This window comes from Streptopelia decaocto, assembly GCF_964273445.1.
Source record: "Streptopelia decaocto genome assembly, chromosome: 18".
NCBI classification, from domain to species: Eukaryota; Metazoa; Chordata; class Aves; order Columbiformes; family Columbidae; genus Streptopelia; species Streptopelia decaocto.
Window position 1 is genome coordinate 7,550,817 of NC_138673.1, and position 25,482 is coordinate 7,576,298.

The following is a 25,482-nucleotide window of genomic DNA, read 5'->3' on the forward strand; positions in this document are numbered from 1 at the left end:
TGGGAAAGCCGGGGCTCTGTCCCGCCCCACCGACCCCCCGCTCTTCCCGCTGCAGCGGTACGTGAGAGCCCAGCCCTGAAGGGGCTCGGCTAGTGCCAGCGGGGCTCGGTGGCCGCCTCCAGCCCCGGAGGAGCAGGGGGATGCCGAGGGCAGCTGGTGCTGGGTGCCGGTGCACAGATCCCTGGGTTCCTCCTGGCTGAAAGCCTTTCCTGGGCACCCTGTGAGGGTCTCTCCCTGCCCTCGCTGTGCGTGGGGGACTCTGGAGACACAGCAGCTGGGGACAGGGATACAAAATCAGTGACAGACACTGTGTCGCTACATAGGACCTGCAGAGGAGAAAGGGTGCAGGGGTGGGTTATGTCCTATGAAGCAAATAACAGCATTCTTGGGAGTGGGGGATGCTGTGAGGGGTAGGAGGAAGGACTAAAAAAACCCACAGAACCGGGAGCCTGGCAAAGGAGGATGTTTTCCACCCATTCTGTATTATGCTTCAGCTCCGAATTTGTCAGGGATTTCTGTGGCAGTGAGTGCCATCTACGGGGCACAGCCAGCACCTTCTGCCGCTCTCAGAGGTGCCCAAGGAGCCTGCTGCCAGCTGGGCACTGCTCCCGATGCCAAACACTGCCCAGAGCCTGCCAGGCTGCTGCCACCCCCGGCTGCCCCTCCGGGAGTTATCCCATCCCACAGCCTCCGGGCAGAATTAGGACTCAGGTTCTGTAAATGTGAACGGGAGAGCGATGGGATGACCCTGCCCTGGGGGGTGTCACAGGGTTATGCCTTCCTCCCTGCTCCTGCCTCTCTGGCCATCTGCTTCCATCTGTCTCGCTTTGACCGACCACCAAAGCCGGAGGTAAAACCTGGAGATGTGAATTTGGGTAGAGGGAGGAGTTTGTGTCTGGTTTAGGGCTGTGTTTTGCTTAAATCTTTGAATCCTGGTGTTGCTGGGCTCTGAGTCCCCCTGTGGTGGGTGTTGAGGGGCAGAGTAGGAGCATACGCTGCTCTGGGGAGAGCCAGAGCAGGGGAAGCCACCTGGCACAGGCGAGCTGTTGGGAGAAGCAGGATTCCTTCAGCGGACATTGCTGCAGGCCTTCTCCTGGCAGGGGGAACATCTGTTGGAGATTAAAGCCAAGATGCCTCACACCGTCAGCACTTTAGAGAGGCTCCTTCGCTGAGCAAAGAGCTCTCCCTCCCGGCTGCTGCTGGCTTTCCTCCGCTCGTTGCCCAGCTCCCTTGTCCCGCCGGGGATTAAAGCAGGAGGAGAAGGAGACCCTGGGGAGGGACTGGCACACTGGAGCGGAAGGTTGAGCTCGTTGTTCCACTATGTGCCCCCCAGTAGGGAAAGAGCTCAGGCTGTCCTTGGTGTGTTGGCAGCCGGTGCTGGGGCTTGGCTGGGAGAACTGGGGCGGGAGTGGAAGGATCAGAGGAGCTCTGCGGGGGCTCAGCACTGCGGGAATCACACTGTGATTTACCCTGTCCAAAAATCTGCCGGTTGTCATGTGTGCAGCAGTAAAAGCCTGCCTAATTCCTGTAGCAATTCCATTTTGCTGAGCCCTGGACAGAAGGGAGCCCTCCCAGCTGGTCTGAGCTCTCTGAGCTGGAGAGAAGGGGCCGAAGGGGCCTTTCAGGTAAAATTCGCCTCCTTCCCGCCAGGACTGGCTGGGAGCACACCATCAGCCAGTCCCACCAGAGCCACTTTGCTGCGATCAGGAGGAAACTGCAAATGGATGGGTGGGTTTTATGAAAGCCAACATCTGTCTCCCCGCCTGGCCAGGGCTCACAAATCTACCGGGCACAAGCATCTGCAGCAATGAGCTTAGCATCAAAAGTCCCAGGGCGCTAACATTTTGCTGTTTCTGCTCCCCTCCTTTGCTGGCAGGAGCCAGAGTGACCAGCCAGACAGCGGCTTTAGCATGATCCCCACGGTCCATCTGTCCACCCCACCCATATTAACAGCCAGTGCTCTCGTGTTGGGTTTTAAAATCATGTTTTCTCACAGAGCAAGCAAGAGAGAATAAATAGCAGTGACCATCAGCAACAGTGAGACCTCACAACAAGAAACCCAGAGCTGCCGCTTCCAGAGGACTTTCCATCTTCCTCGGTTTTCCTGCAGAGCAGAGACCCACAGCCGGGCAGCACCGGGGTCCCGTAAGGCGTGTTGGGGTCTCACAGCTGAGCTCTGCATCCCGCAGCGCTTCTCTCTCGCACAACACTCCCTTCCTGCTCCCCCAGTTAGTCCCGCAGACACGTTACCTTCCTGGCACCGTCTTGGCGCCCCAGCCCTGCAGGTCAGTGGGTGGGGAGGCACTGCTGGTGTCCCCAGCTCTGGTGATAGCCCAGCTGCCAGGGGACCGCTCCGGCCAGGGCGTCTTGCAGGCTGCCCATGTATCTCTGCTGGCTTTGGAGCCCGGGGTGGTGCGTCCCGCTGGAGCAATAGGCAGGGCTGGGCATGGAGCGATCCTCCTTTGGGCTCTCATAGCGTTGAAACTGCTTCTCCGGGGAAAATGCAGTGTAGAGAGGGGACAGAGGGCAGCGTTGCGAGCCGGCAGTGCCTGCACAGCTGGGCTCCCAGGGGAACTGGGGGTGGCTGGTCTTCGTCCCTGGCTCCGGCACAGGGACCCCAGCCCGGCCACGGCACTCGGAGTGGGCACAGGGCCAGCAGCGCCCAGTCCCGTGCAGGGACAGGGACAGAGCTGTGATCCTGTTGATGGCCCGCCGAAGGGTAGCGATTTTGGAAAGCCTTTTGCCACCAAGGTCGTGTTTGAGGGCCAGCCGCAGGGCGTTGAACGCTTGGTTGTAGTCCAGGATCCTCTTGCGCTCTCTGACATTGGCAGCCATCCTCCTGGCCTTGGAGCGCACCGGCCTGCTCCTCTTCCTCACCTTCATCCCTTCAGTGTCCCCCAGGCAGGCGGATGCTTCTCTTCCATGGGAGACCCACAGACCCTGCCCATAGCATGCCTGGGGTTCAGCCCCCCGTTCCAGCTCCTCTTCTGAGCTGTCGGGTTCTGGGGCTGTGCCTTTCCCTATGGCTGCTCCGGACATGGCTGCGGAGAGGGGGAGCGGGAGAGGTGCTGCTGCGGTCCTGCCTCCTGCGAGCTGTGGGAGACACTCCCCCAGGGACACGCAGACGCCTGTAAAAACCCCACGGTGGGGATTGTCACGTGGCTCCCTCCCGACCCTCCTCACCTGCCTGCAGGTGTGCTGCCTGCTGAGCCTGGCCTCTGCCCGCAGGGATGCTCCTCAGCACGGTGCTGGGCTGGGACATGGGCTACTGGTGCTGGGATGCCCAGAGCTTGCATTGGAATGCTCACAGGCCCCAGGGCTGGGAAGCACCTCCACAAAACACACCGTGCAGAGGTTGCTTTAGTCTCTGCTAAGTGTTTGGTCACTGCAGGAGTCCCCCATTCTGCTCTGCCCTCTTCTCCACTGGACAAGCTGGCAGCTCAGCCTGGGCCAGGTCATCCCTGGGTTTTATATGGTGCCGTGGGGCGCAGCCCCATGGGGCATCACCACCCTGCTGCAGGGCTTGGGCTCTGCTCCCCCACGGTCGCTGGTGCTGCAGCATTTCTTTTATTTCCCAGCCAGGGGAAACTCAGGTTTGGAGTGACAAGGTTGCTGAGGAAAGCAGTGAGTCTTGTGCTTGGGTGCAGGAGAATACAAAATGACTCCTGCCTGAGGAACGGGGCTGGAGCGCTGAACTGTCTTTGGGACAGCAACTCAGGGCTGCACCCAGTGAGCTGGGAGCACCGGTGGGCAGGGAGGTGGGTGGGTGGCTGGGCAGGACCCCCCCTGGAGCCAGCGGAGGAATGCGGGGGCTTGGCACGCCTCTGCCCTGCAGAGCAGGAAGCAGGAATGTGGCAGGGAGGACTGGGGCAGGTGATAAAACAGCTAAAGTGCTACCTGCCTCCAGAGCCTTCCTGTCCCTTCCCAGCAGCGGGAGCCCGGGGGCAGAGCTGTCTGGGCTGCTGCTGCTGGGCCTGCCCAGCACTTGCTCTGGGAAGATGATGCTGAAAGCAGCTGCTTGTTCCCCGCATCCCCGGGCTGGTGGGACAGAGGGACCTGCCAGGTGTGGAGGCTGCGGGAAGGCCAGGTCCCTGTCCTCCGAGCAGCACGGGGCTGCCACGTGTGTTTGCCCATCACTTCATCAGCAAGAAGTCGCCAAATAACTTCCTGTGCAAGCAGTAACATGTTGAAAAATGGCCCAGGAGTGGGTCTGACAAATTGTTGGGGTGGCTGGTGCAAAAGCAGAACCCCAGGAGAACGTGGCCCCCAGCTTGAGCCATCTCTTCCTATCTGATTGTCCCGTCTCATGTTTGATCAATAGCTACAATTAGTGGGGGGTTATTTGTCTATTGCCCTTCTCCTCTCTTGGCTCTTTGATGTCAGGGCTAATTTAGGTGCCTCTGCTGCAGGAACCCAATAAATCAGGAGCCAGGGCCTCAGGGAGAGGGGAGGACCAGGCAGCAGGACTTCAAAGGAAGGTGAAGCTTACAAATATTTTTGAGCACTCACCTGTGCTCACTATGGCCCTCTTGTTCTCCCCAGCAGCCTTCTGGCCACCCAGTCTTGCTCTGCACAGGAGCAGAGGCTCCACCGGCCACTGATTTACACAGCGAGCTCTGCTCAGGAGCAAGAGGCTCTTCGGGATACTCCAGGACAGGCACACCGGGCCCACTTAGAGACACAGCTGTCCAAGCAGGACGCACCCCTGCTGCGAGGATGTTTTTGCTGGTGTGGGAGGTCAGGAGGTGCAGTATGGAGCAGATGCAGAGGTTGCTGACCTGGGCACAGCCCTGTGGCCCAGCCGGGGTGATGCTTGGGCAGCGATGGGGGCAGAGGGCAGGCAGCAGCTTCCAGGAGCCCACCAGGCAGGGCAGAGCCCGCTGCCCCATCCTGCCCGCAGCCCCCAGGAGCTCGATGGGCAGCGCTGCTGGGGGTTCCCAGCATCTCAGCTCTGGGCAGCACTGGCCCGGCAGGGATCCAGCCCCAGCTCTTGGAAGCGGGCAAGATAAGACCATAAATCATGGGTCAGCGGATGCCACCTGCTGCCTGTAATTAGTGTATCCCGCTGGGCTGTCCCACCTTGTCCTGGATGCTTCCTATCTAGGTGCCCATTACAGGGTGGGAGGCCAGGAGGAACGCCCACCCTGGCCCTGCTCCCTCGGCCCCTGCTGATTTATCGCGGTGTGCTGGAGAGATTTATGGGCTGAGACAGGGAGTCAGAAACGTGTTGTAAGGCTCTGCTGGGCCCGTCTGCATGACAGATGATGAAAGAGCTGTAATTATCCGTCGCCATGCATAAATCAGGCCACTCATGGCACCCCCCCCTCCTTCTCAGTCTCCATGAAGGCGTTTGACCCCCAGGGATACCCCACCTATCCAGCGTGTGTCGCATGGGACGTAGGGCACTGATGATTGCTGGGCACCTGCCCATCCTGGGCAGCATCCTCACAGCTCTCATGGGTCCCACAGCCCAGGAGAGTGTTTTGAGTGTCTTTGCCCCATGTTTTGTGTATCTTTGCTCCTAACACTGCTGCTGAGTTGGGGCTGCAGTTCCTGCAAAGGGTCTGGGACTGGCCCCCTCCCTCCTGCATCCATCCAGCATCCCCAAACTGCCGTTTTTTCCAGCTGAGAGCTACTGGGGCCATTTAGGAGCACAGCCCTCACTGGAGAGGAAATCCTGATGGTGAGGTGGCACAGGCTGGGGGGGCTGCCTGGCTCCTGGCAGCGCCCCAGCAACATCCAGCAAGGCTGCGCTGGGAAGCACAGCTTTGCTGAAGAGAGACCACAGAGAGGGAGCCCACAGTGGCCCCCTGGGACCAGAGCCAGGGACTGGCACACAGGGAGATGCCCACCCCTGTGCAGCCCCCTGCTCCCGGGTGCTGACGGAGGGGAAGGAGGAGGCGGTTGTTGCGACACTGCCTGGGCCCCGTGGGTAAATAAATAGGGCGCTTTGTTCCTGCTGGGGCATGGCCAGGTGGCACAAGGGACACAGCCTGTGAGTCATCCACAGCCACAGTGAGGGCCCTGGAGGGAGGAGGGGGAAGGCAGCTCCCCACAGCCACTGCCTCCAGCACCCCTCGAGGTCCTGCACCCCAGCATCTCCCATGGCACTAGGGAACAGCTGACTCCACCCAGGGCACGGGGCTGGAAACCACCATCCTGTGGGGCAAGAGTGAATGCCCTTCCCTGGCAGCTTAAATGCAGTGGGCCCATACGCTGTGGCATAGAAAAACCTTATGCAGGCCTTTGTCACCCACCACAGGAGTGTTTGCCTGCCCCTACACCTGGTGGGAATGGGCCATCCGTTCTGAGACCCCCAGGGCCCGCAGAGCATCACTGGCCTGAGGATGAGGATGGCCAGGAGATGGGTAGAGCTCCATAGCAAAGGCCGGGGCACACACTGGCTGGGGGCACAGCAGCTCGGTGGCACAGGAGCCACCCCACGCCTTCAAGGCTCAGTTGTTCTGTCTCGGGGGCCAATTTCTTGCAGCGCGTGGGATCGTTTGTGCCATTAGCTGTCGCTTTGTTAACTGCTCTGACGCTGCCAGCACCAGACGCTTGCTCGCCTGCACAGCGTCCTCTGGGCCACGTCCCGCAACTCCTCCGGGGAGACCCAGAAATCGGGGCGGAGGAACCGAAGGTCCAAACAGCCGGGAATACAACACCCCCTCCACACCCCGCTGGGGCTCCCAACGTCCGTCATATTAGAAGCCCGGGGAGCTCTTGCGCTGCTCCCCGGGGAGCGAGCGGCAGCGGCGGCGTTACCGGGCGCAGGTGACCCGGCAGCCGCAGCCGAGCCGGGGGGGCGGTGGCCGCGCTGTTCCCCGCCCCGGCGGGGCCGTGCCGAGGCGGGGCGGGCCGGGGGCGGGCTCCGACGTCAGGCCCCGCGGCGGCGGCGGGGGGCGGAAGGCGGCGGCGGCGGAGCAGGGGGGAAACTTCGGACCGGGGCGGGGGGATGGCGGCGGGCGAGGCGGTGGCGGCGGGCGAGGCGGCCCGGGCGGACTTTGCGCGGCACTGGCAGGCGGAGTTCCCGGGGGAACCGGCGCCCCGCATGGAGCTGGGCTCGGTGCGGGCCATGGAGCGGGAGCTGGAGCGCTGCCGCCGCCACCTGCGCCGCCTGCAGCGGGCGCTGGCCGAGGAGCGCTTCAAGGTGGGCTACCTGGAGGCGGCGCTGGCCCGAGTCCCCCTGCCGCCGCCGCCGGCCGTACCCGCCGCCCCCCGCCCGCCGCCGAGCCCCACCGGCGGCCCCGAGGGCAGCTCCCCGGAGGGAGGCAGCCGCGGCAGCTCCGACGCGGAGGACGCGTCCTCGGCAGGTGGGTGCCGCGGGGGTCCCGGGCCACGGCACGGCCGAGGGGGAGCCGTCCCCATCCCGCGTCCCAGGGCATCCCACAGGAGCGACGAGGGTGTCCCCAGCCCCTGTGCTATCCCCGTTTCACGGTCAAGGGCATCCCGTGGCTGAGGACACCGCCAGCCCTCGTGCTGGCCGTCCTGAGCTGCTGTGCCATGTCGGTGGCACAGTCAAAGGCACCCATACCCCATGCCATGCTGCTGCTAAGGCCATCCTGAGCCCCTGTGCCATCCCTGTCACACAGTCAGAGCACCCCGTGCCATGGCATGGCAGAGGATCTGCCGGTATCCCCATCACACAACCAGGGACAATCCATGCCATCATGTGGCTGAGGCTGCCCCAAGCCCTTGTGCCATCCCCATCAAAGAACTAATGCCACCTACAGCCCCTGTCCTGTCCCCATCCCACCACTAAGGTCACCCCAAGCCCCTGTCTTGTCCCTGTACCACTTTGGAGCACAGCCTGTGCCAAGACCCCATCGTCGGGCATGTGAGGAGCGCGGGTGGCTGGCCAGTCCCCTGCATGTAGATCTTGGTGATGTGCCACTGGCCCAGGAGCAACCTCTGCGGCTGGGACACTGCAGGGGAGTCACTTCCTTTGGGTGTGACCTGGCTCGCTGGGACACCTGTCCTGGGGTGACACCTTGTGATCTCTCATGGGGAAGTCCTGGAACCACTAAAGCAGAAGCATGCCGGAGTGCTGAGGTGTCTCAGAGTGGTTCTCTGGGCGGATCGAAGGCAATATTATTTTGCAACTCGTTTTGTGGCACTGAAGGCGCAGCCAGCTAGCGCTGTCACCCGTCATGCTGCCCTACTTCCAGCGGCCTGGAAGTTGTTATTGCATCAGCTTTAATCCCGGTTCAAACAGAGTCCTGACAGCTAAGGAATGTCACTTTTTATGTTGCTAATTCTGCAGCTGACTTGAGTTAATTTTGTTCTTGCTCAATTGTCTGGGGTGGTGGTTTTTCCCCAAGGCTGTATCGTGCTGGTTTAAGATTGTCTGGCTAGCAAGCACTCTGATGTTGAGCCATGCTTAATATTTAGCATAATTTATATTTATTGCATTAGTCCACAGGGCCAGGCAACAGCTCTCTTTCGGTTTCACCTTCCCAAGCTGTCTGGAGGTGAAACATCCAAACTACATGGCTGCTTTGGGTGTTGTCTCCATGCCAGGCTTGCTCACACGTGTGTTTCTGCCCCTCCGCGGTCAGTGGGAACATGGGAGCGTGCTCCCAGCCCCATGGCAAGGACCGAGAGTGTTCCATGTGTCACCTAAAAGGACCACCCCAAGCCTTTCTGCAGCTCCCCACCAGCAGGCACCCGTTGTGGTTTTTGGAGAGCTGCTCAGCAGCCGAGGAGGCTTGAGTGCGTCAAAGCGACCAAGCGCAAACCTTGCACACGGATCTTGCATTTTATTTATATCTGGGTAATGCTCCTGAATGTTTCCAAGCACTCAGGATTGTGCAGGGCTCTTTTGGACTGGGCTCGTTGAAGGAGTTTCCCTGGAGCACAGGGTCCCGGCGTTGTAACCCAGAGGGGTCCTCCAGCCCCAGCGCTGTGCTTCAAGGTGGCTGGACCAAGACCTTTGCATCCAGTTGGGGTGAATCTTTCGGGCAAAACCTTGAAATCCAGTGTTGCGTCTGCTGTGATTAAATGTGGCCTCTTCCTCCTCCTCCTCTTCCTTCCCCAAATGGGTTTCCATCATGGTCCCCAGCCCCTGTGCTCGTCCGAGGAGGCAGCGTCCTCTCCACCGAGCAGCCAGCTCCTCGCCCCTTGGCATGGCCGGCTCTGTGCGGAGGTTGGCTAATGGCGATGAGTTCTCCCCAGCCTCGTCCCAAGCATCAGCACTTTTCTTTGTTGCACGTTATAAGGGCGCCTGTGTGCACTGAGGGCACTGACATTTAAAAGCAGAATTTGAGAGTACAGTAAAACGCGTGCCGGTGTTGCCTGGATCCCCCTTTCTCTGGACAGTTCTTTAACTTAGTGCTCCCATTGTTTTCTTCTCGCTTCTCTTTATTTTTGTCATATATAATTAAAAATTCCTGACCGCGCTGCTGTTCCCTTCTCCCACCAGCAGTTCGGGTGGTGTGTAATTCGGTCGTGCTGCTCTGTCTGGGATCCCTCAGTATTTCAACGTGAATTTTGGAGCTTAACAGTGCTGTGTCTGAATGTGATCAGTCCCCAGCCATTTCACCATAACCTATGGCAGCGTTATCTGGACAGCAAACGAAGGCATGTTGAATATTATCTTTATGAGAATTACCAGAGAAAGACAGTGGTTTCCTTTAAGTAGCTTGTGATTAATCTGACTTAAAGCAAAGAAACCTGCAAAATGCCCCTGTTCGCAGCTATTGCACGAAAGCAGCGCGTGTGACAGCCAGATACATGATCCTGGCATCTGAGATAACGCCCATGCCAGCTCATCCGGGACCAACAAAATCCGAGCGTCAGCGAGCAGATGGCTAAAACGAAGCGTGGAAAGGACTAAAATTCCCTTCATCTCGGCCGTCACCTGTCCCTGTGGCCAAACACACAGCTGGCCTCACAGCTGAGTATGCGCGGGGCTGCGCCGGGAGGTGGTCGGGGTGCAGCGGTGCTTTGCCTGGGTGCTGCCTCCATCCCCTCCCTTTTGCCGTGGCACAAGTTCGTGGTGAAGGCTCTGGTGCTGTGGGTCGGTACCCACGAGGAGAGGGCGAGCTGAGCGGGTCGGGGGTGACTGTGCTGGTGATGGGGAGGAGTGACACGTTGATGCTTTGTGTAGTCAGGTAGTGCACACAGAGGTGGAACAAACTCGGTGTTGGGTTTCCCTGCTTTGCCCTTGGGAGGTTGAGAAAGACGCTGGCTTTGCTGTGGAGCTGGGATGCTGCAGGAGCTGCTGAAGCTCCTCTGGAAGGCTGCTGGGTTCGAGCTCTGTGAAGTGCCTTGTGTCCCGGAGACACGAGCTCTGGGGTGGGCAGTGCTGACCTACCGGTTCCTGGTCTATTTCTTGAAAAAGATCCCATAAAGCCCCAGCAAAAGAATAGAAAATAGTGAGCAAAGTCCAGAGTTTATCCTGGTGCGTCTCTTCCTGTCTGAGGTAGGTCATGGCATGCAAGAGGCAAAGGAGCAGCGATCCCGAAGTGGGGAGGTGCATGAGTGGGACTTGTTCCTTCCTGAGACTGCATCGACCTCCTCTGTGTCCTGTTTTGTTTTGTTGTTGTTGTTTGTTTGGTTTGGTTGGTTTGTTTTTTTTTTCCCACTGTTGGAAAGTGCTTATTTGGCTCTGAGGATGCTGAAGGCTGTTCTTCTGGCTGGGGAAGGGCAGGCAGAGCTGCTGTGTTTAATTTTATCTGCTTAGGGGAGAACAAAACCACAGCATGTGTGTGTGCCTGCTGGGGACCTTTGAACCGTCTCCATCTGCTCCGGGGCCTGGTGGTGTTTTGGGAAGTGGCATTTCTTCATGATGGCAGCGTGACAACAACCCCTGCGTGATGTGGAGCTGCCTCCCCAGAGAGCTGTGCTGCCCGAGCCAAGGACTGAAGGGTTAATGCTAGGGCAGGTTGGTACCGTTAAAGAAAATCATAAATAAATGCAAAAGTTTGCGAGGTTGAAAAGCCTTTGAGTATAATGGAACAGTTGCTGTCTAAAAGCAAGGCTTTTAAATAAGAGCAGTAAGTGCTGGTGGCTGGAGTAACTTCTCTGTGATGGGCAAATAGTGGAGGGCTTGTACAGGAGCTGGAAGAACAAAGGGGAAAGCTGGGACCAGCTCTGCCCGTGGGCACCACCGAGGTCTCTGCTCCAGCGCAGAGCTGGCAGCGGCCACAGCATCTGCTGGGTGGAGAAATGCCTCATCCTGGAGCTGGCACCCTGCGAATGGCGAGAGGATGGACACGCAGTAGGGTTGGGGTCCCTGTCCCTCTCAGCGGGCAGGGGGGCGGTAAGTGAACCGGCCCTGGTGGGCACATCTGTGCTTCTGGCAGGCTGGTCTGGCTTTCACCCGGCTTTCACCCACTCTCGCATCAGCGAAGCGCGATTGCAGTGGGAATCTGGCTGTTGGCCAGCATCACGAACCTGCACCTCCTCCCAACCAGATCCTCAAAATTGGTGTGAGTGTTCCCAGGGCAGCTTCCTCCTCTCCCCCAGCATGGCTGTGGTACCCGCTCTTGTGGGCTCAGAGATGCAGTAGCATCCCTTGCATATCCCTGTGTGCCATTCGCTCCCACTGGCTGGGTGTTTGTCTGGGGCGGGTATTTGCCCCGTGGCATTTGGCGCAGAGACGATGCTGAGCTCCCCCAGCTCAGCAGCGTTCGGGCCATGAGCAGCAGCGCTGCGCTGCATAGGCTGGCCCAGAGCCCTGTGGAAGGGAAGGAGGGAACGCAGCTCCCCTTTCGGTGCCCGTGGCTGTGCCACTTTGGCTCGGAGGTGACCCCCCTGCCCCCTCGGGCTCAGTGCAGCAGTGGCTGGTGGTGTGGGTCCCGGTAGCAGCAGGGCATGCAAGGAGCCCTCATTTGGTGGCTACAGCTAGAAGTGCCTTCTGGGGCCTGAATACATTTGCATTGTAAGTCTATTGAAATCTGTTTGTGGTTTTGTTTGTTTTGTTTTTTGGTTTTTGTTCTTTTCTTCCATGGAAGGACAATTCTGTGCAGGGGAGCTCTTTGTTCGGGTGGTTCCTCCTTCCCTGCTGCCCAGCATGGCCAGTGATGCCGCCGTTTGGGATCCCAGCGAATGACTCTGCTCTGTGTTGTCCAGGGCCAGCCCTGCAGCCGTCAACAGAGACAGACACTTTCCCCATGCTGATGGGCGAATAATATTCCCTTGGGTTAGAGAGGGGAGCCTGGTTTAGCCAAGGCAGCTCACTAAAGTGGGCATCCATCCCGGGGAAACGGCACCTCTGCCCCTGGTTCGTGGCGTTGCCGGGTGTTCCCTCCCGTGGAGTTTGGCCAGAGCAGCCCCCACGAGCGCGACCAGGTCTGAGCAGCCAGGGGAACACACGGACCTGGCTGCATCCCCACAAGACATCTTCAAATAGACTTGGCTTTCCCAATGCTAGTTACTTTATCAGTGTTTGCTAAGCAGGATAATTTGCATATGTAGAGCAGTAGCAGCAACACTTCTTGGCTGTAGCTGGGAAGCAGAGCCTGGCCAGCCCCACGCAGAATCCCGAAGGACCTTCTGCAGATCTGCCCTGAGATAAGTCCCAGCTGCAAAGTTCAGGGATTGTTTGAAGATTTGGCAGATAGGCAGACCTTTATGCTCAGACCAGGGCTTTCTGCCATGGGTGGTTTTTGTTCCGACGCTATGAACCAAAACCTTTTCCTTCTCCTTTGCAAGTCCTGCAGTAGGAAGCAAACCTGGCCGAGCCGCCTTGGCAGAGCTGGCAGATAGGGCTGCGATCTCATCCCTCTCAGAAAAGAGATGCACTGCGATAGCTAGGCCAGGCCTTAATCTGATATTAGAGGCTTTTTCCTGTGAGCAGCCACCACCTTTCTTTCCTTTCCTGGTATTCTGAGAGGCCGAGGGTGTTGCTGCTGTGGCTGGCTCTCTGCCCTGCTCCCACACTTGCTGGGGGGACATGCCTGGCTCTGGTGCTCTGCTTGGCTCCCCGAGGGCAGGAGGTTCTGAGCAGCTGCCCTGTGCTCCGGGCACCTCTCAGCCCTGCCCCGGGGCTGCCAGCAGAGCTTGGGGTTGATGCAGTGCAGACCTGGGGGGTTTTGTCCTGCAGGAAAGCGATGCTGGGGGAAAAGTTTAACACTGAGTTGGACTGAGGAGCAGCATGTTCAGGACACCCAGTAGGAAGGATCTGCTGTGTTGCTTGGTTGGGAGGGTAGAAACATTTTCATTTATGCCTCTTTTCCTCCTCTGCAACCTCTGGCAAGGGAATAGCTGCTGCTGTGCACCAGTGAGGGACAGCGCAGACCTCCCGGAGAGCCCAGCGGGGCGGGCACGGGAGGTGCTCACGTAGCCGGGCTCTTGGCCGCGTCTCCCACTGTAGCCCTGGGCTCTGCAGCTCTGACCCTGTCCCTACCATGGCTCCAGGACATCTGGGCTTCACCGCTCCAACCAAAGGACTCGACTGCTCTCTTAGTCCTTGTCTAACGCTGCTGCTTGTATAGTGTCCCCAAAGCACCCTCTCTCCCCACAGGAAAACATCTCCGTTGCCCCATGCTGGCGTTGGAGGTGCAGGTTGCTCCAGAGCTGCTCTCTGGTTGCTGCAAGCCCAGGGTGCTCACCTGTGGGCCCAGTCCCAGGTTGTCACCACCAGCCCCAGCCCAGCCCTGGGCAAGCGCTGAGGCTCGTGTGGCTGTGGCTGGAGGAGCCTCTTGCACAAGAGTCCAGAAATAGCGATGCGTGGGCTGGCGAGCAGGGGCTGGGCAGATGCCAGGCAGACAGACAGACACCAGGCAGGCTGCATGGGGCGGCCAGTGGCAGGGAGGAACTGCAGGACTTGGCTTTTGGCTCTCACCGCAGGGATGCTCCCATCTGGAGCTGTGCTGGGGGCGGTTGAGGGGGTGGAGAATGTGGTCGGCAGCATCTTCACACCCAGGAACGCTCTGTGTCACTGTGGGTGAACCTGGTTTAGCAGGTGGGTTGGACTAGATGATCTGCAGACATCCCTTCCAACCCCAACCATTCGGTGATTCTGCAGGGTTGTGGTTGCCTGGGTGTGGGTAGGTGAGTGCTCCCCCCAGCCCTGGGGAAAGGTGGGAGGTTCAGCTGCTTTGCAGGTTTTTGGAGTTTTGTTGTTGTGTGTCCAAAGGTGAAAAAAGCATGAAAACCAAGGTAAAAATAGAACCCAGCAGTTTGGTGGGGCTGTTTTGTCCAGGCTGTGCAAGGGAATTTGCTCGGATTGGTGTGTGCAACCAGATATGGCCCATCAGGTGGAGCACATGGGTGGCTCCAGTTTGGGCATCTGGGTGCTTGGGGAGGCTTTGTAGGACACCTGCCCAGCCGGGCTCTGGGGCACTTGCCTGCCTGGTTCTCCTGGGTCTCGGCACTGCCCATGCTGAGTGCTGTCATGCTGGGGGTGTCTGGCTGCAGGAAGGCTCATGAGGGTCTGGTGGCCCATGGGTGGCTCCTCCAAGTGCTCAGCTCGTGCGCTGCCTTGGATAAAGAGGAAGATGTGCAAAGGGGGGTTTGCATGGTGGTGTGGAGAGGCTGGTGTGATGGGCAGGAGCAACCAGGGAGTGTGTCCCGCTGGGGAAAACATGAAAAAACCCCTATGTGCACACAGAGAGCTGTGCATGGAAAACTGGCCACCCTGGGGGGCCACTTGCTGCACCCATGGCTCTGTAGGCACCGTGCCAGAGCGGGAGCGGCTGCACCTTGTGCTGCTGCTGCTGCTACAGCTGCTGGTGCTGCTGCGGTGCTCCCCGAGGTGCGAGCGGAGCGCGGTTTCCTGCTGTGAACAGGGCTGATGTGCTCAGCCCAACCGCTGTCACCTTCCTGGCAGCTCGCTGTGCCGATCGGCAGGGCCTGGTGCTCCAGGGGCATGAGATTTGGCTGTGGAGGGTCAGGGGGATGCTCTATTGGGATTGTGAAGGATGGAGTGGGGTCAGGCTGTGGTACTGAGCTGGAGTCTGGGCAGCAGCGAATGGGGGAGCTGCTGGGTGATGGGGACCGGAGAACACTGTGACACCGCAGCCACCCTTGGGCAGGGCTGGCATTGCCCATACTAATGGTGTGGGGACAAGGGGGGTGTCAGCACTGGGCAGTGCTGTGGTGATGGTGCCCAGCAGCATCCTGTGGGGTGGCTGGGGGGATGCGCTTGGCTCCTGAAAATAGCCAGGAGTGGGGCAGGCAACCATGTGAAATGGCAGCTGGGGTGCTGCACCCTGTGCTGCTGACTCAGAGTCCGGTGACTCAGAACCTGTGCGGGCGGTGGGTCCTCACTGCACCGGGGCTGGATGCAGCCCCCTAGGGAGGCATGGCTGTGCCAGGGGCAGCCATGGCTCCTCACCCTGGATGCCCGGTGTCTGTGCCCCAGCCATGCCGAGCCACAGCCTTGGCATTGCTGTGCTCTCCCAAAGTGTACCAGCTGTGTCTGAGCCCGGTGTGGACGTCCCTGGGAGTGAGGTTCAGGTGGTGGCTGCACCTCAGCAGGGTCCCCTCAGGTTTCCCAGCTGGGGCGGTTGCCAGTGCCACCCGCGTCCTGGCACTTCATGCTCCAGGGGCTCTACCTTCCCCTTGTGCCTGGTGGAGCATTATCCCTCCTGCCCGGTTCCCATCTGGTCCTGGTGCCTGGTTCAGGCTGAGCCCGTGGGGATGCGTCCAACGCTATGGGCAGGGGACGCTGCCCACACCACAGGGACAGGGGCAGCGGTGCCGGCACAGGCTGAGGGAGGGCAGCCTCTGCACTTGAACGCTTGGCTGGTGCCCTGACATATTGAGGTTGATGACTCTGGCACTTTATATTTCCTTTGGCTACATGCAGCTGGGGAGGGTGGTTTAACCCCTGCCTGCTCACACCCTGCTCTGCCAGCCCCAGTTGTTTGGAGCAGGGCAGCTCCTGGGGGTCCTGGTTCCTCCCGTGGGATCAGGGCCAAGAGGAGCTTGTGTCCCTCAGCTGCAGTGGTTTGAGGAGCTGGCGAGGTTTTTCTGGGGAGGGGACACAGCGTCCCTGGGTCATAGAAAGGGGATAAGACCATGGTGGAAAGGGTGGTGGAGCCGGGCTCCTCCTTTCCCCTACCTCTCCTTGAGGTGTCTTGGGGTGGCAGCCGTATTGCCCTGTGCCACCACTGTCCCCTCCTCCTCCTCCCCGGTCCCCAGACCCCTGCAGAGGGTCGGCGTGGCTGCGTGTGGGGGGATGCTGAGCTCGGCTCCCCCCGGCGAGGCAGGGGCGGGAGGCGGGACGCTGCCATTGCCAGGCAGCACCTCCTTCCCTGGGCACCCCTGGCAGAAAAGCCGCTGTGTGCCCAGGCAGGCGGCCGTGCCCCGCTCTCCCATCCAGCCCCCGCCTGGGCCTGCGTCCCCCGCCTCCCGCCCTCGCCCGCCGCCTTTGTTGTGAGATGCGAGCGGGCTGGCGGGGCTGAGAGCTGGCGTAGCCCTCCCGAGCATGGAGCCGCTGAGCCACCGCGGCCTGCCGCGGCTCTCCTGGATCGACACCCTCTACAGCAGTACGTGCCCTGGGCTGGGGGGGCCGAGGGGGGCCGGGGTGGGGGGTCCCTTCCTTACCTGTTGTGTAACGCTGCGTCGCGCTGGGGAGGGATGCTGTGCCCGGGATCCTGTGCCGGGGGGCTCCTGGGCTCAGCCCAGCCCAGGCAGGGGGCAGGCGATGCTGGCAGGAGGTTGCACTCCCCTCCCTGAGCATCCCGCACACCCCAGTGACAGGGCAGCACTGGCCGGAGTCGATCTGGCATCCCCCAGGCTCTGGGGACCTGCTACCCGCGCCGGGGGGGCTGCATGAGCGGGATGGGTGGCTGTGACCCCGGTGCTGTGGGGCTCACCGGGGCTGGAGCAGCCTGACACATGGTTCTGCCCACGGGGGTCCTTGGGGACGTGGGTGCTTTCTGCCCCAGGTCCCATCCCTGTGGCTCTGTGGCCATGGGAAGGCTCCTCGCCGCGAGCCGTGGTTTTTGCAGCAAGCTCCGAGGTGCTGTGCCGAGGATGCTGTGGCAACGCGGTGCTGGTTCCTGGGGCTGGCAGCTGGTGGATGGGGGCGTCCTGCAGCAGCACAGGGGGTGCGACCCCTCCTGTCCCATGGATGGGCAGCAGGGAGGAGCAAGCCCTGGAGCTGTGCTGGTCCCAGTCTCAGCAGCAGCTGAGGGAGCCAGGGACACAGCTCGGGGATGGGGCAGCTCGGTCATGGTGTCTCTGTTGTTCATCTTGGGGGAGTGCTGAGCTGCATGGGCACCCCGGCAGTGGGGTTTGGGGTGCAGTGTTGAGCTCGGAGCCTAGCATTTGTGGGGCAGCAAGATTTGGCATGAGTGTGTGGGAAGGTGGGATGCTCCAGAGAAGGGAGCATGGTGCCCCCTGCACAGATCTGGCACCTGCTGTGCCCTGGAGGGAGTGGGGGTTGTGGGGGACACATTGTAGATGGCTGAGCCCCCCAAAGTTTTCTAGCCCAAAGCATCCAACACCCGCAGGCAGAGGCTGCATCCGGCAGCGGCAGCCCTGGGGTCCAGCATGGCTTGTGCAGCTGGCTGGGCTGGAGCCCCGAGGCCACATCCAGCCCCAGCCTCCGCACCCCCCTTCCCAGCCTTGGCATCTCTGCAAAGCGATGGCTCTGCCATCCCGAATCCTGTTCCAGCCACCCTCACCATGGAGGGGAGAGGCACAGAGGGGGCTGCTTGACATATTCATGATTTGGGGGATGCGAGGAAGAGTCCAGCCTTCGTCATGCTGGGGAAAAGTGGCAGTGGCAGTGTGGAGGACATGCTGTTTGTGTTGAGCCGCTCTTTGGAGGAGGCCCGCGGAGGCAGGTCTGAGGCCAGCTCACGCATCCGTGTTGTCATGGTGAATTTTCACCCATGCACAGGGAAACAGAGGTGTTTCCTCCAAACCTTGCAGGCTCTGTGCGGATGCTGGTGGGATAGGACAGGCGAGCATTGGGGTGTGCTGATGTGCTGCTGAGTGCGTGGCAGCAGCACATACCCAGCTGGAAAGTGAAGAAAATGCCACCCTGAGCTGCTGTGACTGTGCTATCACCTGCCCAAGCTGGGCAGGAGCCAGCCGCTGTCTGTAGCCGTGTTCCCTCTTGGGAACCATCATGCTGGGATTAGCCTAGGTCGGATCTGGGAAGATGTGACATAGCAGAAATGTTATTTTTCTGGGGAAAATAATCCCCCATGGGGATGCGTTCCTGGCTCTGTCACCCTCCTGGGGCCATGTGCCAGCTCGCAGGACCCCTGCCCTTGTGGGGGTCAGCATCCCATGGGTGCCCCTCCTTGGTGCGTTGTGGGGCCAGATCAGCTCAGGGCTACAGGGCTGCATGTGGGAGCTGGAGTTACAAGGCTGCTTCAGGCCAGGGTGTCCTTGTCCCTCAGAGTGGCTCCCCTGCTCCAGGGTGCTCCCCTCCCCTCAGTCCCCATGCCTGGGGTGGAGCAGGAGGATCTCCACTGCTGCTAAAAAAACGAGAGCAAAAATAGCTCTGGGTTTTGGCATGGGCACAGGAACAGGCTGCAGGGGCAATGCAGCTGTGCGGGAAGGAGGGAGGTGCTTGGTTTGGGCTGACTTGGGTGGCAGGAGCACCCCACAGGCAGGGAGACACGGGGGCCAGCCCCTCCAAGTCCCCTCACCCAGCAATGTCCCCCTTGCCTGTTCTGGCTGCTTGGTGGTGCTTAGTTCTCTCACTGCTGGGGGTGTTGGGGGGGTCATTCTGCCTGGCATCCCCAGCTGAGAGCCCTGTAAATACTGTACATCTATGAGTGACACAGCTGGAGCCATGGGGACACATCTCTGTCCCCCCTCCTGCGGGCAGGGCAGAGTCCCTCTCCCTTGGTCCCTGTTGGGGCACTGTCTGGAGGTCTCGTCCCCAGCTTGGGTCTGGGATTGGGATGCAGGTCTGCTCCAACTGGGAGCAATGGCTGTGTGAGGGCCAGGTCGTGCCTGCATCCCCACAGGCCAGTCCCTTCCCCCTCCATGCCATCAGTGCCGCCTTCTTCCTTGTGCTGCTGCGGGTGTCACCTCCCGGGGTCCCCAGCCACCTCATTAAAGCTGTGTTCCTTGTTACCTTGCCACCGAGCCGCCCCAGCCCAGCTTCTCAGATCTCTCACAGTTTCACTGCCGCTCTGGGTGACAACACTGACTGCCCCGTGGTTAAGCCTGGACCTGCAAACCTTGGCCTTGGTGGAGAGGAAGCCTGATGCCCTCTGAGTTGGTGTGCCTGGTGGGGACAGCCAGCTTTGTCCCCTCTCTGCTGCCTTGGCTTTCCCTTAGACCTTCCTGGCTGATGGGGAAGGGTGCTTGGGCGAGGAGTTTGGGTTTTTCCAGGCCATTCCCAGCCTGGAGATGGTACCTGGCTGGGTGGGCTCAGGGAAGCTGTGTGGCACAGGTGTCCCAGTGGCCATCATGGGGGGACACCAGTGCTAAAGCTGCCTTGCTCCTGGCCTGTGCTGCAGGCATCCCAGCTGGGACCTCTCAAAGGCAGGAGGGAAAAGGGACATCCCACGGCGAGGAGGTAGGACAGGTTAGAGCCAGGGATCCCCTTTCCCTGGAAGCTGAGAAGAGCCCAGGAAGAACTCTGGGCTCCCCCTTCTCTGCTCATCCAGTTCATTCATTCCCAGTCAGCTCCTGGGTTGAATGGGGGCTGTGGTGGCCTTGGGAGGGTGGGGCCCCAGCCTCTGAGGGGTGGTTATTAGCTGTTAATTGCTAATGAAGCAAGATCTGAGAGGGGCTGTGGTGTCCTGGCAGAGTCAGAATGCATCTGGCCCATGTCAGGGCTCTCCCCAGATGCACGATGGGACCCCCCATATCTCGCACCAGCACCAACAGGGCTCCCAGCCTGGCAGGCTTTGCAGCGCTCTTTCATTTAAAGATTTATCCACTCTCAGTATGAAGCCACATGCAATATTAATGTGCTGAGTGGTGTTGGCCGGAATCAGGGGAGTCCTTAGCTGGGGTGGCAGGGCCGTGGGGGGACGAAGTGACAGCAGTGTGGGGTTTGGTCTGGGGTAGCTGCTCCATCCCCACGCCCCCAGTTTTGACTGGGGTCTCTGACAGTGTCTTGGCCCCTCCTGGCTGAGGGGTGCCAGCTGCACCCCACGGCCACCCCTGCCGCAGCCGGGCTCCCTTCCCCCTCCCCTTTGTCAGCATCTTGGGGCTGCTGCAGCCGCCTCTTCCCGCCGCCACCGAGCCGCTGCCGTTTCCATGGTAACAGGTTAGGATGTACCCTGGTCCCCCGCTGCGCCCCAGGGACCCGTTGCAGACCCCGGGGCCTGCCCACTTCCACTCGGGCTCTAGCTCCCCAAAATCACTTCCTCTGGGCCACGGCTGATGGGGGGGACAACGTGGGGCATCCAAAAACGGGTGCTGGTGTGGTGTAGCCGTGGCCTCATCCTGTGCTGGGGGGAAAAGCGGACCCCTTCTGCCTGCTCAGTGTGGCCCAAGCTGCCCACCCACCATAGGGCTGCTGCCATCCCCCTTCTTCTATGGGAGTGGCACTGTCCGCCAGGCTGCGGACCCAGGCATCCTGGCACCCGTTCTCGCGCTCCAAGGAGGACGGACATGGGAAAGCGGGGAGGACGGTGGCTGTGGCTGATAGTCTGGCTCCATCTCTCCCCGGGGATGGCACGGGAATGGCGGCTGCCGGGCAGGCACGTCAGAGCCGCTCGCGTGCGGCCAGGGTGTCTGGCAGAGCAGCTGTCCCTGCGCAGATGAGGCCCACGGCCTCTCGGTGCTGTTAATTATGCAAATATAGGGAAGTGTGTCGAGCAGAGGCTGCCCTGCGGGCCGAGGATGCTCTGTGTGATGCCCTGCCTGCTCGCCAGGGCAGGCAGAAAGCAGGTAGCTGGAGCCAATGGGGCCGGTGCGAGCATCCGTGTCCGTGCGTGGTCCCAGGTATCGGACATGGGGTCAGTCACCCGCAGGTGACCGTGGGCTGGGGCAGTTGTGGTGTGCCATGCGGTGACCCTCGGCTGTGCCGCTGCCTGGATGCTCACCACCACCCTCTCTTCCCCGACAGACTTCAACTATGGTGCGGATGAGTACGATGCTGAGGGCAATGAGGAGCCCAAGGCGCTGCCAGAGGGCTCGGAAACCATGCCCTACATCGACGAGTCACCCACCATGTCCCCTCAGCTCAGCGCCCGCGGCCAGGAGAGCGGGGATGGCGTCTCGCCCACACCCACCGATGGCCTTGGCACAGGGGTAGGTGCTTGGGATGTGGAGATCTGCGCCGCGTGCGGTTGAAGCCGGGGCTGCAGGTGCCCAGCTCGGTGTGTCAGCAGTGTCAGCAGTGCTCTGGTGCTGCTGTGACCTGGGGGACTTGTCCTTCGGCATCCCAATCCCTGCTGGCCGTGGCTCTCTGGGTTCCGAGGGGCTGCACCCAGTGCAGCTGTTGGTTGTGGTGCCATGTCTGTGGGACACGTTGTGTCCCTGCCCCGTTGTGCCCGGCCGGTGGCAGAGCCAGGACTGCGCGGGCTGGTCAAGGAGCGGGGTCCGGGTGCTGGAGCCCAGCCGGGTTTGCTGGGGAGCGGGGGTTCCCGGGGTCCCCTGCTCCCGAGAGCCCTTGGGGACAGGGCACAGCCGCTTCGCCGGGCTGCCGGCTCCATCTAGCGGCACTCGGCGATGAGCTGCCAGCTGGAGGGGACACCTTGTCCCCCGCCTCTTCTGGGGAACTTAGATTTAACCACTTCTCTGCCTCTGCTCTTCCGAGAGCATCCTCGGAAAACCCTCGGGGTTTATCCAGGATGTGTCACGGGAGGGATGCTTGGAGAATTGCGGGATGGGAAACTGAAGTGAAATATTATTTTTTCCCGGAATAAAAGTTTTCCTAAAGCCTGGGGTCAGCGCAGCCCCTGTCCCCGGGGGCATTTGGGCTGCCATCCCAGTCACCGAGGACACCAGGGCTGCCGTCCCCAGTGTGTGCCCTGGACCAGTGGGCTCTTGGCAGGACAGCAGGTGCCACTGACCCCCCAGCACAGGACTCGGGGCTGCTTTGGGGAGTGCCCGCCTGGTCCCAGGGGAGCTCCCCCAGCACCTGCCGCTGCCCGGCCTGGGGTAGCTGCCTGGGTCCCACCAGGGTCTGGGGTTTGGCCAGCGGGGAGGCCGGGCTGGGAAACGTGAAGGTTTTTGTCGTGGCAAGAGTTAAGCCCTTAACCCGGATGCTGAGGCAGAGGAGGCAAGAGGTGTGGCTTCCTCCCCAGGGCTGCGCAGCATCCTCCTCCTGGCACCCAGCACGGCAGTGATCCCTGGGGAGGGAGGGGGAGCTGCCGGCCCTCTGCCACGCTCCTGCACCAAGGACCCTGTCCCAGAGCTGGGTCCAAGCCACCTGGGCTCCGGGCCTCTTGTCCCCAAGTGTGACACTGGGCACAGCCATGCGAGCTGTGTGCCTGACGCCCCGGTGCCGGGGTTTGGCAGTGGGGTTTGGCGATGGATGTGCTGTGGGTGATGGGCTCTGTTCCTGGGGGCTGGCAGGGACAGCAAAGGGTGGCCCTGGGGAAGCAGGTTTTGGGGAGACTGGGGGTGATGCTGGCAAAGCAGTGCCCTTGGGGCTGGCGGAACATGCTGGGGCTGGAGGCAGGCGGTGAAGCTGGTTCGGTTGGCACTAACAGGATTGGGAAGTGTTGGAGCTCAGTGTCAGCTCTGCCTCCATCTCTTTATCTGCAACCGCTTATGCCAAGGCTTAGCGGAGCATCATCGTTTACCTTTGCGATGAGCAACAGGCTTGTGTGCGGGCCCTGCTGTGGCCGGTGGCACAGGGCGCTGGGCTCACCCCATCGCTCTTCTCCAGTCAGGCAGGACCAGTGTCACTGCCTTTTGGAGGTGTCACCTCCCAGCCTGGGAGCTGGAGGAGGTTTCTGGTGGGTCATCTCTTCTTGCTGCTGGGTGCGGACTCAGCCCATCTGTCCCTCTCCTGCCTGGGAAGCATGAACGCCATGGTCCTGGTGTGGGGTGGCGGCTCAGCCCCTGCTCAGATGCTGATGTGTTTGGCACTGCAGGTGGCATTCCCTTGGGCAGGGAACGTTCCCTGCTCTGTGGACCTGGCTGTGGTGGGCATGGTCCTGGCACAGGCTTCCCTTAGCAAAGGTCGAGCTGTGGCGTGGACACAGGCTCTGGAAAGCCCCTGTGCTTGTGTCTTTGCCTACTTCTCACAGCAGGAGTGTCTCCAGGCTTGGACAGGCGTGGGGAGGAGAGCTGGCTCCTGCGGGCAGAGCATGTGCAGCCTCTGGTTCCCTTTTTGCCACCGAGGAGCAGGGGGAAACTGCTGAAACAGCTCTTGCGTTAGCGTCCCCTCCTCCAGCCCGTTCTTGCCCCATTCACCAGGCCCCACGATGTCCGCTTGCAGGCGTCATGTCAGCGCTCGTGTCTCTGCTCCCTGCTGCCCTGGGGTTGTGGCTGGACCCGGGCAGTGTTGAGGTGCCAGTGCTGGTCCCTGCAGGACACAGGCAGATGCTGCGGGAAGGCGTGTGTCTCAGCTGTGTTACCCTGCCCTGAGTCCCCTCTGGAGCAGGGAGGGGTCCAGAACCCTTCTCGGGGTGCAGAGCCAGGTCCCCTTATGGGACCTGGTGATGCTGCTGCCGTCCAAGGTCACTTCTTGCTGGTGGCAGTCCCCATGGTCCAGCTCTCTGCCTGCCCGTGGGACACGGGAAGGCCAGGGGGCCACAGCAGGCAGAACGGTTGCTCCCCTGTTACTGGCTGCTCTGCTGGGGGAGAGCGCAGGGGTATGATGGGGCCAGGGGACCCTTCCCCATGGGTCTTGCTGGGCATCTCCGCCGGCGTTGGGGGAGCCTGCTCAGGGAAGGCGGCTGCGGCCGCCCCAGCCTCGACCACAGGCCGCCGGCGGAGCAGCCCCACCTCCATCGCCAAGAGATGCATTTCCTGTAGCGAGCGCGCAGGGCGGAGCGGCGGGGCTGCTGGGGCGCAGGGCGGCGGGCAGCGGCCCTCCACCACCGGCCACCCCCCCGGCTGAGCGGAGCCCAGGGGAGAGCCAGGCTGTCCCTCTTGTCACACCGCTGGTGACCCCGGAGTTGTCGCCGCTGCCGCTCGGAGGCGGTTGTGCCGCCACCCCGGGAGCGCCTGGTTCTGCGGGCGGGACGCTGGGGCCGAGGGCCGGAGCTGGGACAGGCGGGAGCACCGGGGATCCCATAATGGCTCCTTTCATCCCACGGTGGTGGCCGACGGCCAGGGCTGAGTCAGGCCAGGCCAGCTTGGCTGTGTGAGCCCCTCACCTGGAGCCTTGTGGGGTCCCCTCTGTCCCCCACTGCCCAGCCGGCCATGGAGGAGGAAGAGGAGGCCATAGGGTACCTGGATAAAGTGCTGGAGGATGAAGATGACTCAGAGCCAGGAACCCCCACCAGCCCCGGGTCTCCGTTCTCGGCCGGCGAGAAGGTGGGCGGCAGGGGCACCCCACTCCTATGGTGGGCGGTGGGTGGGGGGCAATGAGGGGCGTCTTGCTGGTGCTGATGACACTTGGGTCTTGAAGCAGCTCCTGGCTTGGTGCGGTGGATGCTGATGTGGGGCAGAGCCGAGGGGGCAGCAGGAGCATCACTGCAGCATCACTGCAGCCCCACTGCCCCCCCGGGACCGCCTGTGGCTGGGGGCATGGGACCGGGCTGCACCCGCCATTGGGTGCAGAGGGCTCAGTGGGTGCTTGCGGTGAGCACCCGGCTTTCCTCCCACGGGGAAGTGGGGGCCACACTTGTTGCTGCGGGGAGGGTTGTGTGGCTCAGTAGAGCCAGTGCCGGATGCTCAGGAAGGGGTTGAACCACCCTCTGCCACTGTCCCACTGCATGGCCACCAGCAACCCCAGTGCTGGGGGGCAGCCATAGGGGCCCCCTGTGCTGGCAGGCACAGCCCAGCACCCTTCTCTCACCCACCATACTGGGGGCCCCTGGGTTCTCCCGGGTGCTGGCACAGGGCTGGAGAAGGGCTCTGGCCCCACTCTCCCTGGGGTCTCCTGCATGGGGCGGTCACCAGACCCTTCTTTAGGGTTGCTCCTCTGGGTCCCGGGGGTCCAGCTGGCATCATCGCTGTGGGTCGCTGTGGGCACAGACAGGCTCCTTATCTCCCCAGCTCCTGCGCAGGGCCCAGGCTGGGGGAAGCAGGAAGAGCCCGTGACTAATCGGTGGCAAAAAGCCCGCAAGCTCCCAGTGCACAAAACTGCTTCCCCACCCCGTGCACCCCCATGCCATGCTGGTCACCGTGGCCTGGCCAGGTGCAGCCTGGTGGGGAGCCCCAGGGTGGGCACCTCGGTTGGCAGAGCTGGCTGGCAGACACCAGGGTGGGACGGGGTAGATACTGACCTGTGGCCATTCCCACCCCATGGCCCTGCACCCCTGGGCGTTTGCAGCTGCCAGACACAACGTCCAGGGCTGGTGGGACAGGCAGGGGTGAAGCAGAACCCGCAGACTGTCCTGAGGGGCTTATTGCCCAAAGCAATTGATGTCCTCATGGCTTTGCTTGGTCCTGGTCTGGGTGGCAAAGCCTAGCTTCTGAGTATGATTTTTTTATGGTTTTTTTTTTGTAAGCGGGGAGGCCAAGGCACACCAGGTGTTCGAG

At 61.3% G+C, this 25,482-nt stretch overlaps 2 protein-coding genes across 4 annotated transcripts in view; one reads left to right on the forward strand and one right to left on the reverse strand.

Annotated features, from left to right (window-relative positions):
• Positions 1-2,286: 2,286 nt before the first annotated feature.
• BHLHA9 (basic helix-loop-helix family member a9) lies at positions 2,287-3,039 on the reverse strand (the record flags this gene model as incomplete). The annotated part of the gene is made up of 1 exon (XM_082068454.1): positions 2,287-3,039. One exon carries the CDS (start codon positions 3,037-3,039, stop codon positions 2,287-2,289), a length of 753 nt encoding a protein of 250 aa, XP_081924580.1.
• A 3,886-nt stretch (positions 3,040-6,925) lies between these two features.
• Positions 6,926-25,482, forward strand: part of ABR (ABR activator of RhoGEF and GTPase) — a 39,453-nt gene continuing 20,896 nt past the window's right edge. The window contains exons 1-2 of one of the 3 annotated variants that reach the window (XM_082068815.1): positions 6,926-7,313; positions 20,945-21,129. In XM_082068815.1, coding sequence (XP_081924941.1) covers positions 6,956-7,313; positions 20,945-21,129 — 543 coding nt within the window. In that variant the 5' untranslated portion in view covers positions 6,926-6,955. Of the gene's footprint in view, positions 7,314-16,340; positions 16,440-20,944; positions 21,130-23,831; positions 24,313-25,482 lie in introns of those variants that run through there. The other 2 variants (XM_082068816.1, XM_082068817.1) reach the window with 2 other exon arrangements.